Genomic DNA, 14,078 nt, shown 5'->3' with positions numbered 1-14,078 from the left:
ATCCAAGAAGAGTTGTTGATTTTTTAGTCTGTTCAGGTTTTTACTTGTTAGGGTGGCGTAGAAACTTCCAAGCTCCTTACATTCAGAAATGGAAACTGGAAGTCCCCTCCTCAAGGTCAAACATTAGTATTTCCCCCACCCAAGGCAACCACTGTTCTGCCTAAAATTTTTGTAACTTCTCGGTTTCTTTTTTAATTGAATCATGTAGTATGTACTCTATGAGTCTGACTTCATTTGTTCAACATCATGTCTGTGAGATATATTATAATAAGCCTTTTATATTTCATAGAGGTAGAGACTAGATCACAAACCTGTTTGCATTAACATTTGCTTTCAGTAGTATGACTTAGCCTGTAATAATCCCCTAAATTTAAGTTCTTGGCAGCAGATTAAAAACACATACATAAATACACACACATTTATTTTAGTTGTTTGGTTTGGTTTTGGTAATTCTGTTCAGTGCGGTATTGAGGGTAGCAGCTAGGTTCAGGTCTGAGCATTAGAACATATGTTGTTAGATATTGATTCTGTTCCTAACATATTTTTCTGTCAAGACTTTCATTCTAGTGGGCACCATTGTTGAGTGCATGAGAAGAGAGGCACCTGTTCTCTGTAAAAAGTGGAATAAATTGTTCAGCTTATTCTGAAGTTTTTTGATTTTTAAAATAAGGGAAAGTAGATTATTGTTAAAGTCCTTTACAGATATGAAATTCTCATTTTAACTTGTAGTCACACATTTTTTTTAAATCACGTATGTTTTGAGCACAAGAATTTTTTACCAACCATAATTGATGTTCTGTTATTGATTAACTATATTTGGTTTTGAAGTAAATTTATATTTCCCATGCTTATAAAATTAAGGAATTATTTTTAAACATTAGTTGACCTTTAGAACAGTAAAGTCAGTAAGACTTAATTCTCCTAGTATAGAGGTTTAAATTTTTTTGTTACCTTAGAGAAAGAAACTCTTTAGACAAAAGCTGACATAAAGGCTCATTATATACAACAGCAAAAGTGAGCTGCTTTTGTTGAATTAATAATCAAGCTTAGCTTTCTGTAATAGTTCCAGTTGTAAGTGGTAGTCTATCATAACACTATTTACAAGGCACAGATATTGCCCCTTGGTACCTGTAACAAGTAACTTGTTTTTTTTCTTTTTCATGTCGGATGGGTAATGGGCTGATGTCATAACAAGGTTCGAGGGAGGCACATCTCACACAACAGCACGAACATCCAGTCATCATGCTGCTGAACTACAAAGGATCTAACTTGTTTTGTTAATCAAGAAATTTGAGTGCAGTTTTAAAAGCCAGGTGCATTTTTTATTAGTATCATGTTTATCATATAAGTATGAGGTTGTAATTATTTTAAAAGATGCTATCATGGGGGCTTTTAAGTGCCATAAACATGAATATAATAGTCTTTTGAATGTTTGCCTTTTATGATTTGGTGGTGTTTATCACTATTTCTTTTCTCCTTTCTTTTAGGAGTCTATGATGGCTCAAGAATCTCCCAAAAATTCAGCAGCAGAAATTCCAGTGACTAGTAATGGGGAAGTTGATGACTCTCATGAACATGGCTTTAATAGGGTAAGAACATTTTCTTTCTCTTAATACAAAGCATCATGGTAGACCCTTAAATGTTGAGACAAAAGTAAAAGACAGAGTTTAATATAGGAATATTTTCTTAGATTGGCTGATATGCCAGTAATCTAATGTTATACAGAGATGACTAAGCAGGTCGTGTTAGTGGTTTGTCAAGATTAAGCTCTAGGCCGGTAAGCATTTAGGCTTTAATATTATTATCAGTAATTCTTCTGTATGACCAGAACAAGAGTGTATCTGATGATTTTGGAATATAACTTTATAAAACTACTTAATTTTATTTGTGATAAGAAAAAAATACTAACTATAGATTATCCTTTTAAAAATTGGCTCCATCTAATCTCTTTTCTACGTGTCCTTAGTACATGATTCCTAAGCGTATTACTGCTACCTTTGCTGTTCATGTTCCCAAGTGGCATACTTGACTCAGTGGAGAATGAACTGCATTTAATTTTGATCAGCCTCTTATTTGAAATTGAAATTAAATGTGTTTTAATAGAAAGACCATAGGTTTGGAGATAATCTGGATTCACATTTCAACTGTGCAATTTATAGTGGTGTAACCTAGGGTGGTATTTATTTAATTTTTTCTAGTTTTTGTTTTCTAATCTCTATAAATGAAAACCTTTTTTACTAGTATGGGGATGTTAATATTAAATAAGATAAAACAAGTAATATGCTGAATATAGTCCTAGAAATGATACTAATGTTATTATTTCTGGAGATATTTTCATTAAGCATCCCTCTATGGTAATTGATATATATGTAAAACTTTAAAAATACAGTTTTCATATTCTTGGAAAAGTGATGGTTGAAAGATAGTTGAATTATTTTACAACTTAAATAGGATTCCTTACTTCATATGTTTAAGAATAAAATCCTTTATTTTAGTTTAACAGAAAGTTACAGCTCAGGATTTCTTGATCTCAGCACTAAAGACATTTTGAGCCAAATAAGTTCTTTGTTGTGGAGGGTTGGCCTGTGCATATAGGATACTTAGCAGCATGCCTGGCGTCTTCCTACTAGATACCAGTGACACACTCCAGCTGTGACAAGCAAAAATGTCTCCAGACATTGCCAAATGCCCCCAGGAGCGGGGAGAAACACCTCTGGTTGAGAACCACTGTTTTAGGTAGATCATTTTAATTAATTTTGGAAAATGCCACTGAATTTCACTTATTTTTGCCTCATCTTTGGAGGGAATTAATTTGTCTTCAAGCTTTAGATTTCCTTTAATTGCAAGCGCTTTAACTTGGTTTCTAAGCACCTATGGCTCAACATAGAGTGACTCACAGAAGAAAAAGACTTAAATTCTGAGCACACAAAGGACATTTTCACTTCAGGATTTAGTCTTTCAGGTGTTCGAAAACACTAAGACACACCTGCAATAATAAGGAAACTCAGGTTACCATCATTAGACTTTACCAATTACTTTATAAACTCCTACTAATTCAAATAACTCATTACATCAAAATGTTAGTTAATGATTGCTTCATCTTATTTTGGATAAAAGCTCCTCCTGCAAATTTATTCTGCAGCTATTTATTATCTGCTATATACCAGGCACTGGGGATGTAGCAGTGAACAAAAATACCTGCTGTCAGGGAGTTGATATTCTTATAGAGAATCTAATGGAAGCTAAGCACTTTTTATCTAAGAGAAAAGCAGTACATACAAAATGCTGCATTGTTTTGAAAATTCACCTGCCTTCTTGAACCTTTTCTTTTTCTTTTTGTTGTTTTGTTTTGCTTTTTTAGCTTTGACTTTAGCTAATGCACAGTAAAAAGCACAAATGTTAAGCTCAGTGGAACCACTACCCACATCTAGGTGTAGAACATTTCCAGGACCTTAACTGGCTCCCTCTTGCCCTCTTCTAGGCAGTACACCCCGCTCCCTCCCTCCCAGGGTAATCATTTCTGCTCCGACTCTGTCCTCGTAGATTGCTTTTGACTGTCCCTGAACTGCTTAAATGGAATCATACACTGTGTACACTTTTTTGATTGGCTTTCCCCCAACATTATGTCTGTGAAATTTATTCGTGTTGTTCCTTCGTGTTGTGGCAGTATTTAATTTTTTTTAATTATAGTATAGTTTTCCATAGTGTTAATATACCACAATTTGTATCTCCGTTCTTCAGTTGATGGATGCCTGACTTGTTTCTAGTCTGTGGCTATTATGAATAAAGCTGCTGTGTCCATTTTTGTACAGATCTTTTGGTGTATATAATCACCTATTTTTGTTGGATATATACCTAAAAGCGGAATTGCCTGGTCGTGGGTACATGATGTTTGCCTTTGGTAGACGTTGTCAACTGGTTTTCCAAAGTGATTGAACCATATGACAATCCTACCAGCAATGAATGTGAGTTCTAGTTTTTTTATATTCTTACCAATTCTTGGTATTGTCATACCTTTTAATTTTAGCCATTTTGATGGAAACATAATATCTCATGATGGTTTTAATATGCATCTCCCTGGTGACTAATGATATTGAGCATATTTTTATATTCTTACTGACCATGTGGGTGTTATCTTTTATGAATTGCCTTTTCAAGTTCTTTGTCTATTTTTCTATTGGGTATGTACCTTTTCTAATTCATTTGTAGGAGTTTTTTTGTATATTCTGGAATAAGTCATTTGCTTGAATGTGTGTGTTGCCAATATTTTTTTCTAGTCTGTAACTTGCTTTTGTACCCTATTAATAATATGTTTTGATGAACAAAAGTTGTTCATTTTAATGAAGCCATTTTACCAATGTTTCCTTTTAGTGATTTTTGTGATCCTGTTAGGATATCTTACCTATTCCAATATGATGAAGATACTCTGTATTCTTCTAAAAGTTTTATTGTTTGCTTCTCACACTTAGGTCTTTGATTCATTTTGAATTAAAATTTGTGTATGGTGAGATGTGTGGGTTAAGGTTTTTTTTATAATATGAATATCTAATTGATGTTCACTGTTTATTGGCAAGACTGGATTCTCTACAGGGGGTGGAGTAGGGAGCTTTTGCTGTTAATCAGGTGATCATGTATGTGGATTCTCTGTTTTATTTCTTGGTCTTTTTGTCAATACCATATTATCTTTTTCTTACTATAGTAATTAAATCTGGAACAAATGTTAGCTTCAGCCTTGATACCTGGTAGTTAATTCCTCCACCTTTGTTGTTCTTCACAGTTACCTTACCTTAAACCTATTCGTGAGTCTTTAGTTAAGAACCTTTAAATGTACAATCTAGTAAATGAATGTGTTTGGATCTCCATAACTTGTAGTCATGACATTAAAAAAAAAAATTTAGATGCAGTGGTCCTAAGACCTCTCCGGTCATTAGAGGAGACAGATGTAATGGCTGGTGATTTCTGTTAATAGACTAAAACTGTACTTACTGCAAAAGCACAGAGGGCATTTGGGGATCAGTCTGACATTGTTAGAAAATGACACTGGGGAGGTTTTGGGGAGCACACTAAAGGTGGCTGTAAATGTCACTTGGGCTTGTACAGCAGTGGTTCTCAAACTCTGCTGCACGATCGAATCACCTGAGAATCACTCTAGACCTGGAAACTGGATATTAGCCATTTTTAAATTTGCTATTTAAATTCAAATCCAGGTAATTTCAATGTTCTGCCAAATTTGAGAACCAGTGCTATGGATAAGTGCTTTTCAAATTTTAATGTGCTTATGAATCCCCTGGATTGTGTTAAGATGTAGATTCTGACTCAAGAAGTGCAAGGTGGGGCCCTAGAGGCTGCATTTTAACAAGATCCCAGGTAATGCTGCTGCTGTTGGCCAATGGGCTAGTTTAATAGCAAAACCATAGACAATTGGAAACCAACCAAAATTTCTGTGTGAGGGGGTGACGTAATCAAAGCCGAGCTTCCCAGAGATGAATCAAGTATTCCTTAGCATAGTAGATTTAAAGGGGAGGGAAGGAAGTAGGAAATGAGTAAGGAAGCTACAAAAGGAGAGGGAGATGTGGTTAGAGAAGTCTGAATGGATCTTGATAGCAGGATCACTGAGGAGAGCTGGCCCTGTCATATTCAGTGCCACCCCACAGGGCTGTCGATATGGGCTACCTTTTACAAGGGTAGACTTGTAAAAAGCCCTACTAAGATCTAAAAGATCATATAAAACTAGTCTACTTTGGTATATGGTCCTTCCAGCAGTCTGAGTAACTAAATAGCAGAGCGTGGGCATGAATGCCAGTTTCCTTGCCTTCTCCTTGTGGAAGAGACCGTTGCCCCTATCACTTCTGTTCCCCTTCCAGGCACATGAGGAGGTTGCCTGTGCCTGCCCCTTTGCAGTTGGAAAGGACCCCATAACTGGGTCTGGAGTCACGCCTCCACTCACCAGTGCTCACCCTTCCTTCCCTGCAACCCTGCTGCCCAATAACAACTGTGAGGGCAGAGCCCAGCTCTCACTGAAAAAACGATATGGACAGTGCCCACCAACAGGTAGACGGAATGAGAAATACACTTTTGTTAGGTTAAGTAACAGATTTTCAGGTGATTCATTACTGCAACATTAGACTGGCCAATCCAGACTGACTAATAGATACACTGATCAAGCGCCTTCACACGCCATGGTCCAGTCCCAGAAACCTGGAAGAGGCGATCTGATGGTCTGGTAAGCCTGCTGACGGAGCTGCTCCAATTCTGGTTAACATGGGGATGTTGCTTAAAGACCCTGAACCTAGTGACTCACGTAACCCACTTGACCACTGGGGAAACCACACCTGAGAAGGGCTTCCTAAACTCCTGAAGCTTTCCTGGGAAATAAGATGTTTCTGAAATAAGTGTTCTTTCTTAGTCACAGTGTTTGTCTACCTTCCCTTGTTCCCCCATATAACGGCTAGAGAGAATCAGACATTATTATTTGGCTTTCACCTCTGCTTTCTGTTTCAATCCAGACTCCCTCGAAGCCAGTTTTCTACATTCAGAGTTTTAATTAAAGAGTGTGACACAGATCTGTTGTTAAGAAGATTCAAATAATATTGGATGATTTTTTAAATTTAAAAAGTAAGTGTTGCTTTTAAAAATCCTAGTAGGTTGAGGATTTAGCTTAATATTCTTTTCAGACCTCTCACTTCACACCAAACCAAAGCCATTTCAGAAGGCTCTAATGTCACTTAGCTAAACTTCACTGTGAAATTAGATATTTGAAGTCTGCAAATGGATGTAAAACAGATTCTGTGTGAACACAGTATTAAAATAATGACCTGAAACCGCTTCAAAGTCAAATTATCAATTTTAGTTGTATTTCTTGATTTCGTTTTTTTTTATTGATAGAAATACCTATTTCCCAAGTGAATAATGAGCAATGTCCTCAGAAGATATTCTTTTCTATCATGATATCAGGAAGTGGAAAGAGTACTGCATTGGGCACTTGATAAATACTTTTTTAAATTAAATTGATGTATAAGCTAGACCTAAATCTCTCATTTATAAAATGGAGTTAGACATCTTTTCATCTCCAAAGTTTTATGCAGTGCTCGTTTAGGATTCCCTTCAGTGGGGAATGTGAACCTATCTTAGCTGGAAATTTGAGTATTTCTCAAAGAATGTTTTTAGTTCTCTCAGATTCTTAAACACCCTCAAATTGTCCATCCACCAATCTGTTTTATTTGCCTCTCATATAACTCAATTTTTAAAAATTCAGAATTCATTCTAATCAGTTATCATCAGTTCAGCTGTTTAATTTGCTTTCTTTGCTTAGACATAATCTTATAATTGTTATCTGTGTCTAAACGTATAACATATTAAAAATAAAGCCCACGTGAGATTTCAAAAAAAAAAAAACGACTTGCCTTCGAGTAGCACAGAAGAAAATTTTTTTAATCCTTTCAAATTTTAACTTTAGGTTAGAGTCTTACTAGAATGAAGTGAATTAAACCATAATGTAGCTTTTCTTTTGCTTATGTAGTCAAAGCCAGTTAGCTTGCTGCTTTGTAAATTTACTCATGGTTAATGTTGAGTTCTCTTTTGGTGATTCCCTTGCAATATTATTTTCCTTTCTAGTGCAAGGTAGAGCAGGGAGAAAGGAGATGTGGTCCCGGAGGTTCCCCCTAGTCGGATGTGAATTTTACCAGTGGACAGGGCTCCTTAGAAGCAATATTCCACTTCAGCCAGCACATCCAACTTCACCTCCCTGAAGAAATTCAGCGTCATAAAACTTGTTTTTGTTGGTAACTGCTCTTATTAAAAATAGGTGAATAATGTATCTCTTACATTTTTATTGTGCTTTGATTAAATTAAAAATTGGCTATGTAATTCCTTTCACCATGAGTAAAAACAATATTTCAAAAGCACCTTTTGACTGTTTTGAATAAATTACACTCAAGATCTATTAGGCTCATCTTTATTCAAATTTTGGCATACATTCCCTCTTTTATTTCCCGAGCAATAAAGAGGAAATTTCATATAATTTCATCTATATTTTTATTTTAATATGGACAAAAGTTCATAAAAGTGTTAAAATGTATTGCTTAGCATTAGACTATATTTTATAAACTAGTAAAGAAATCTCATATTTAAAACTGGATCATAACCAGAGTTTTCTGAGGCATTTTACTTATATACATTTTCCTTTTAGACCTATTTGTTGTTTATAATGGCTTTTATTTAATACATACTGCATAATGCACTTCAAAAAGTATAGTCTTGCATAAAATTAAGATGGTAGCTTATTAAGTTGTCATAACTTGTCTGGCCAGCTGGTGTCACTGTGGCACAGGCCATGAAATGTAAATGTCTCTGTGTCTCATTGCAGATGTTTCATTTTTCATTTGATTTCCCTTCTTAGTCTGTGCAATGAGAGGCTCCGGTTAGATGCTTCACATTCATATAGAGATTAGAGTGGAAGAACCTGTCATAGGAATCCCCTGGCAGCAGTTTAACATTTGTTGACGTTTTGAAGTTTATTACTCTTTTTGTGAAGATAAGGGAAACAGCTATATGTAGAGTGCTGGTAGTCTAGAAGTACCAGTGGAGAGCTGAGAAAATGCCAACCCTGCCTTCTACCCACTTGATAAGTAGAATGTTGGAGAATAATCTGCTTTGACCCAAGATAATTGTAGAGAGGAGGCAGTGAGAACACCGTGAGGAGGTTACGGATGCTGCAGTATGTTCACCGGGGGCCTGGGGTAGCTTTGCAGATATTCCTTATAGGCAGCTAACTGGAAAAACAGCAAAGGGGACTTAAATTACCAAATTTCATAGAACATTTAACATAAAGTTTTCAATTTGTTTCTTTAAAAATTATATTACGTAAATGCTTTGGAAAGTTTTATCCATTTTCAAGAATGAGATAGGATGTTTAAATTTAGAAAATTTCTTAGTAAAAGAAGTATTAGTATTGCATCTGCTAGATGCTAGAATTACTAAAGAGGAACAAGATGAATAAACAACCTGGTCTTAGAGAGCTTACGGTAAGCAGGGAGAGAAAATATTGATAAATTAATTTTTATACCGCGTGAGAAGTGATATGCTAGGCCAAGTATAGCATAGTCTGGGAACTGGTAGGAAGAGTGAGGAGAGTTTACTTGAGGAATTGCTATCCAAGCTGAATCTGAAGGATGAGCTGGCCAGATGAAGAAGGGTGAAGAATGTTCCCACCAGAGGCAATTCTAAAGCCCTGAAAGAGGTGTGAGACCACAGAATTAAAAATTCACTAATGCTAAGGAGGAAAGTGTAAGGGCAGATGTGTGAGAAACAAGGCTAGAGAGGTAAGTAGGGGCTAGATCCCACAAAACCTCAAAATCATATTGAAGAGCTTGGACTTTTTAAAAAAGGCAATGGAGGGCAACTAAATGACATAAAATGAAAGAGTCTCAGTCCAATTCACATTTTAGAAAGTTGTCTCTGCCTACAATTTGAAGAATGAATTTCAGGAGTGATAAGACTAGATACAAGGAAGACAGATCTGTTAAGTCGCCAAGAGAGGAGGAGAAGTGAGACTTAGGACTTTTCTTTTGTAGAAAAACTAGAACTAGTAAGGAATGCCAACGCATTTTTAAAGATGTAGATAGGAGGAAAACTGGGAGAATTTGTGTAAAGAAATTAAGGGAGAAGAGAGTTTGTATAATTTATAAAATAATTGAAGAATCCTTATAGATTCTTGGTAGTTACATATATGCTTTGAGAATCACTCCTTTATATACGATTTCTCCTCACCCTAAATAAAGGGAAGGTTTAATTAATCTTTAGTTTTGCTTATATTTTGTATTGTGCATCTTATTAAGGATGTGTATTTTAAAGCAAATTTGCTGAACATTTTGTGTTTTTTATGTGTTGGTCTTGCACTAACTTAGTTCAAAAGCAGATTACCATGCTAAATTATAAATTCTAAAGTTACTATCTTAAACTCATTTTTTTTCTTACTTCTGTTAAAATGTGCAAAATGAAGCCAAGTTATTTTGGTTAAAAAATGAGCCCCCTTCACAGCTTTATGGAAGCGGTTACTACAAACATTATTATGTATCTTTTGAAAAGGACTTAAAATATATGTGAAGCTTTTTTGCCAAAAGCATTATATTTGTTTTAGCTTAATTATTTGAAAATTTATTTTTGCAAACTATTGAATATTGCAGCATTATCCTTATAGCTTGAACAGAAAGTTAACTTTAGGTTTATTCCATTTTATTGTGTAGTTGTTAAGCACGATTTTGCAAAAGTCTTAAATTTTGAGGGAATGTCAGTGACATAAAAATGCAAATCAGATTTTATGTTGTTGGTTATAAATGGGCTCATTGTCTCTCAAATATATTCCGGAAACTATAGGAGTGAATGCAGTAGCAGATATTTTTTTTGCTACTAAGCTGAGCACAGCCTTATAACTGAGATACTTTAAAAAAAAGTAAGGGTTAATGTAAAGGCATATTTTAAGTTTTTGTGACCTATCAGGCTAAACTATATTATTCAGAAAGTATGTATTTTACAAAAAACTGTTAACAAGCTCATGAAATAAGTATTATCTCATAAGTCATGCATTTCTCTCACACAGCCCACGTCATTTGTGTTACACTTGCCAGCCAGACCACTACCAAAATGATAATTCTGTTCAGAATCTGAATGGACCCATTTGTATCACTTTTGGTTAGACTCCTTCTGTTATTAACAGAAGCATAGGAAGGCCTTAGTGCTTTTCAGGTTTTACATCTGGTTTACATAAAACAAGAGAGGTTTTTTTGTTTATTTTCTGGGAGCACTTTTGTTTGTTAAGTAAAGGACCCTGGGAGATCAGTGGGAGGAGTTTGAGTGAGCTGTATGTAATACCTTAAAGTTGTTTCTCCTAGAGGCCATGCATGACAAGATGGGAGATGTTCTTGAACGCTTTTTGAAAACTTAGATAATCAGAGATATTCATCATATTTGCTGTTTAACCTGTTACTAGCGCTCCTCTTCCCAACTACTGCTACTACTGTATCTCTTTTTACACAATATTTTGTGACAGAACAGATGATTCATATGAGTAATGTTTTTTTACTCATATGGTAAGTTCCAAGAATACAGCAAACAATTCTCTTGGACTTCTATTCCATTTGTGTGTTTTTGAGTGTGTTTAGAACTAATAAGTTCAGCAGAGTTGGAGGATATGAGTAATATGCAAAACTCAATTTTATTTCTATACATTAGGCATAAGTAATGCAAAAATAAAATTAAGAAAACAATTCCATTTATAATAGCATCAAAAATAAGAATATACTCAGGAATATGTGCAGTACTCGGATACAGAAAACCACAAAACATCATCGAAAGAAGTTAAAGAAGATTTTTAAAAATGGAAGGACATTTTATGTTCATGGATCAGAAGTCTTAATTTGTTAAGATGGCATTATTCCTCAATCAGATTCAGCACAATCTCTATCAAAATCTCAGCTGGCTTTTTTGTAGAAATTGACAAACTGATCGTATGTAAATGCAAGGGATCCAGAATAGACAAAAGAATTTTGAAAAAGAATGGAGTTGTAGGACCCACTACTTTTGATTTCAAAACTTATTTCAAAGCTACAGTAATAAAAACAGGATGGTACTGGCATAAGGAACACATATAGATCAATGAAACAAAATTGGAAGTACAGAAATAGACACTTACATTTGTGATCAGTTTAGCTTTGACTACGGTGCCGAGACAGTTTTCAATGTGGAAAGAATAGTCTTCGACAGATGGTGCTGGGATGACTGGACAGCCACATGCAAAAGATGAAGTCAGACCTAGAATTCACACCCTACTCAAAACTTAACTCAAAATGGATCAAAGACTTAAATGTTAAGAGCTAAAACTGTAAAACTCTTAAAAGAAAAACATAGATGTGAATCTTCATGACCTTGCAGAGGGAACTTTACTTTAGTTTCTTAGATATGACACCAAAAGCACAAACAACAAAGAATAAATCAAACTTTATCAACATTTAAAACTTTTATGCTTCAGAGAGCATCATAAAGAAGAAAGTGGAAAGGCATCCCACAGAAAAAATACTTAAAAATCATATATCTGATAAAGGATTTGTGTCCTGCAGCTCAACAGTAAAATGACAAATGACCCAGCTAAAACTGGGACAAAAGATATGAATAGACATTTCTCCCAAGAAGACCTACCAGTGGCCAATAAGCACATTGGAAAGATGCTCAACATCATTAGTCATCAGGGAAATCCAAATCAACACTACTTTGAGATACTACTTCTATCTTGCCTAGATGGCTATAATCAAAAAGACATATAATAAGTGTTGGTGAGGATGTAGAGAAATTAGAACCCTCATACATTGCTTTTGGGAATGTAAAATGGTGCAATCATTTTGGAAGACAGTCTTGACAAATTCTCAAAAGGTTAAACATAGAATATCATATAACCCAGCCAAAAATGGGTACACTAATGTTCATAGAAACATTATTTGTAATACTCAAAAAGTGGAAACAATCTAAGTGACGATCCATCAACTGATGAATGGATAAACAGTGATATATCCATATAACAGAATATTATTCAACTATAAAAAGAAATGAACTACTGATACATGTTAGCAGTACGAATGAACCTTGAACACAGTATGCTACACGACATACTGTGTTGGTTCCATTTATATGGCTGTCCAGAATAAGTTAATCCATACAAATAGAAAGTAGATTAGCGGTTCTAAGGGGCTGGGAAAAGGTAAGAATGGGGAGTGACTTCTGATGGGTACAGAGTTTTTTTTGGGGGGGGGTAATGAAATGTTTTAAAATTAGTGGTGATGGCTACACAACTCTGTAAATATACTGAAACCACTGGCATACACTTTAAAAGGATGAATTTTATGGCACATGAAGTACATTTCAATACCTGCTCGTCTACCAGTCAATTAAGAAATAGAACATTTAAGTCATTGTTCTTTTCCCACATAGCCACATGGCTCACTCCGTCACTTTGTTCAGGATTCTGCCCACGTTTGACCCCCTCAGAGAGACCTTCCCTGAGTACCCCACCTAAAGTAGCACCTTTTGCCTGTTGCTCTGTATCCCTCTTTATCCTCCCTTTAAAAAAAAAGAGCAACTTATTTAGTATTTACTTACTACCTTCCATACAGTCATTTATTTACTATCAGTCTCCTCCTCCCCCCAAGCCCTGTGTGGGTCTAATATGAGCAGAGACTTTAGCTGTTTTCTACACTGCTGTGTATACAGTGTCTATAGCAGTGGCTGTCATAAAGTTGGTGCTCACTGATGTTGGCTTAATTAGAAAATAAATCCTTTATGTTCCAGAGCTCAAGCAGTGTTTTCTTCTTTCCTCTTTGGTTCTTATGGATTTAGTCCTGATTCTGAGTTCCTGTGATGCTTACTGTCTTTACTTGGGCACTAAGTTCAACTTTTATGTTAATGTTAATCTTGTCTCTCCAGTGAAGCAAAGACTGTATCTTCTCTTTTTCTTTGCCCAGAAAGTCTAACATATAATTAAGAGTAAGCAAAATACTCATTAAATTAAATTAAAAAAAATAAATAAACCTATTGCTATAGCAGCTTCTTAAGCTAATGGTGCTGAGTCATAAGTTCTTTAGTTCACTCAACAAATTCATTTGTTGATTCAACAAATACTTACTGAACATCTACTACGTCTCAGGCACTAAATATATAGTGTTTACTATATATTTAGCACTATTTCAGGTGCTAAATATATAGTAAACAAAATAGACAACCTCCTTGCTCTCATAAAGATTACGGTATAGTGAGGGTGACAAAGACATATAAATATATGCATAATATATTACCTAATGGTAACTGCTATGAGAAAAATAACACGGCAAGCAGAAAAGGGAATTTTATTGCAAGGTTGTGGGAGATGCTATTTTATATGTTGGTGGGGAAAAGCCTCTCTGGCTAAAGAACTAATAAATGAAAAAGGCTGTGGATTTCTGGTAGAAGAGCATACTAGGAAAAAAAACAGCAAGAACAAAGGCCCTAAACTAGAGATAGGTTTATTGTTTTTGAAGAAACAATGTGGCCGCAAG

The 14,078-nt window shown here is 35.2% G+C and overlaps 1 protein-coding gene and 1 non-coding gene across 10 annotated transcripts in view; one reads left to right on the top strand and one right to left on the bottom strand.

The window, feature by feature from the left end:
* ARFIP1 (ARF interacting protein 1) overlaps positions 1–14,078 on the top strand; it is an 81,737-nt gene that overhangs the window by 20,451 nt on the left and 47,208 nt on the right. For 7 of the 9 annotated variants that reach the window (XM_039875944.1, XM_039875941.1, XM_039875949.1 and 4 more), the window contains one exon: positions 1,488–1,589. In XM_039875944.1, coding sequence (XP_039731878.1) covers positions 1,494–1,589 — 96 coding nt within the window. In that variant the 5' untranslated portion in view covers positions 1,488–1,493. Of the gene's footprint in view, positions 1–1,487; positions 1,590–6,506; positions 6,616–14,078 lie in introns of those variants that run through there. The other 2 variants (XM_039875948.1, XM_039875947.1) reach the window with 1 other exon arrangement.
* On the bottom strand, positions 1,162–1,264 carry LOC120613685 (small nucleolar RNA U13). The gene has a single exon (XR_005655757.1). It is a non-coding gene; the product is annotated as a small nucleolar RNA U13 (small nucleolar RNA).

Source organism: Pteropus medius, unplaced genomic scaffold, assembly GCF_902729225.1.
Source record: "Pteropus medius unplaced genomic scaffold, Ma_sr-lr_union100, whole genome shotgun sequence".
NCBI lineage: Eukaryota > Metazoa > Chordata > Mammalia > Chiroptera > Pteropodidae > Pteropus > Pteropus medius.
This window is presented reverse-complemented; position numbering and strand designations above follow the sequence as displayed.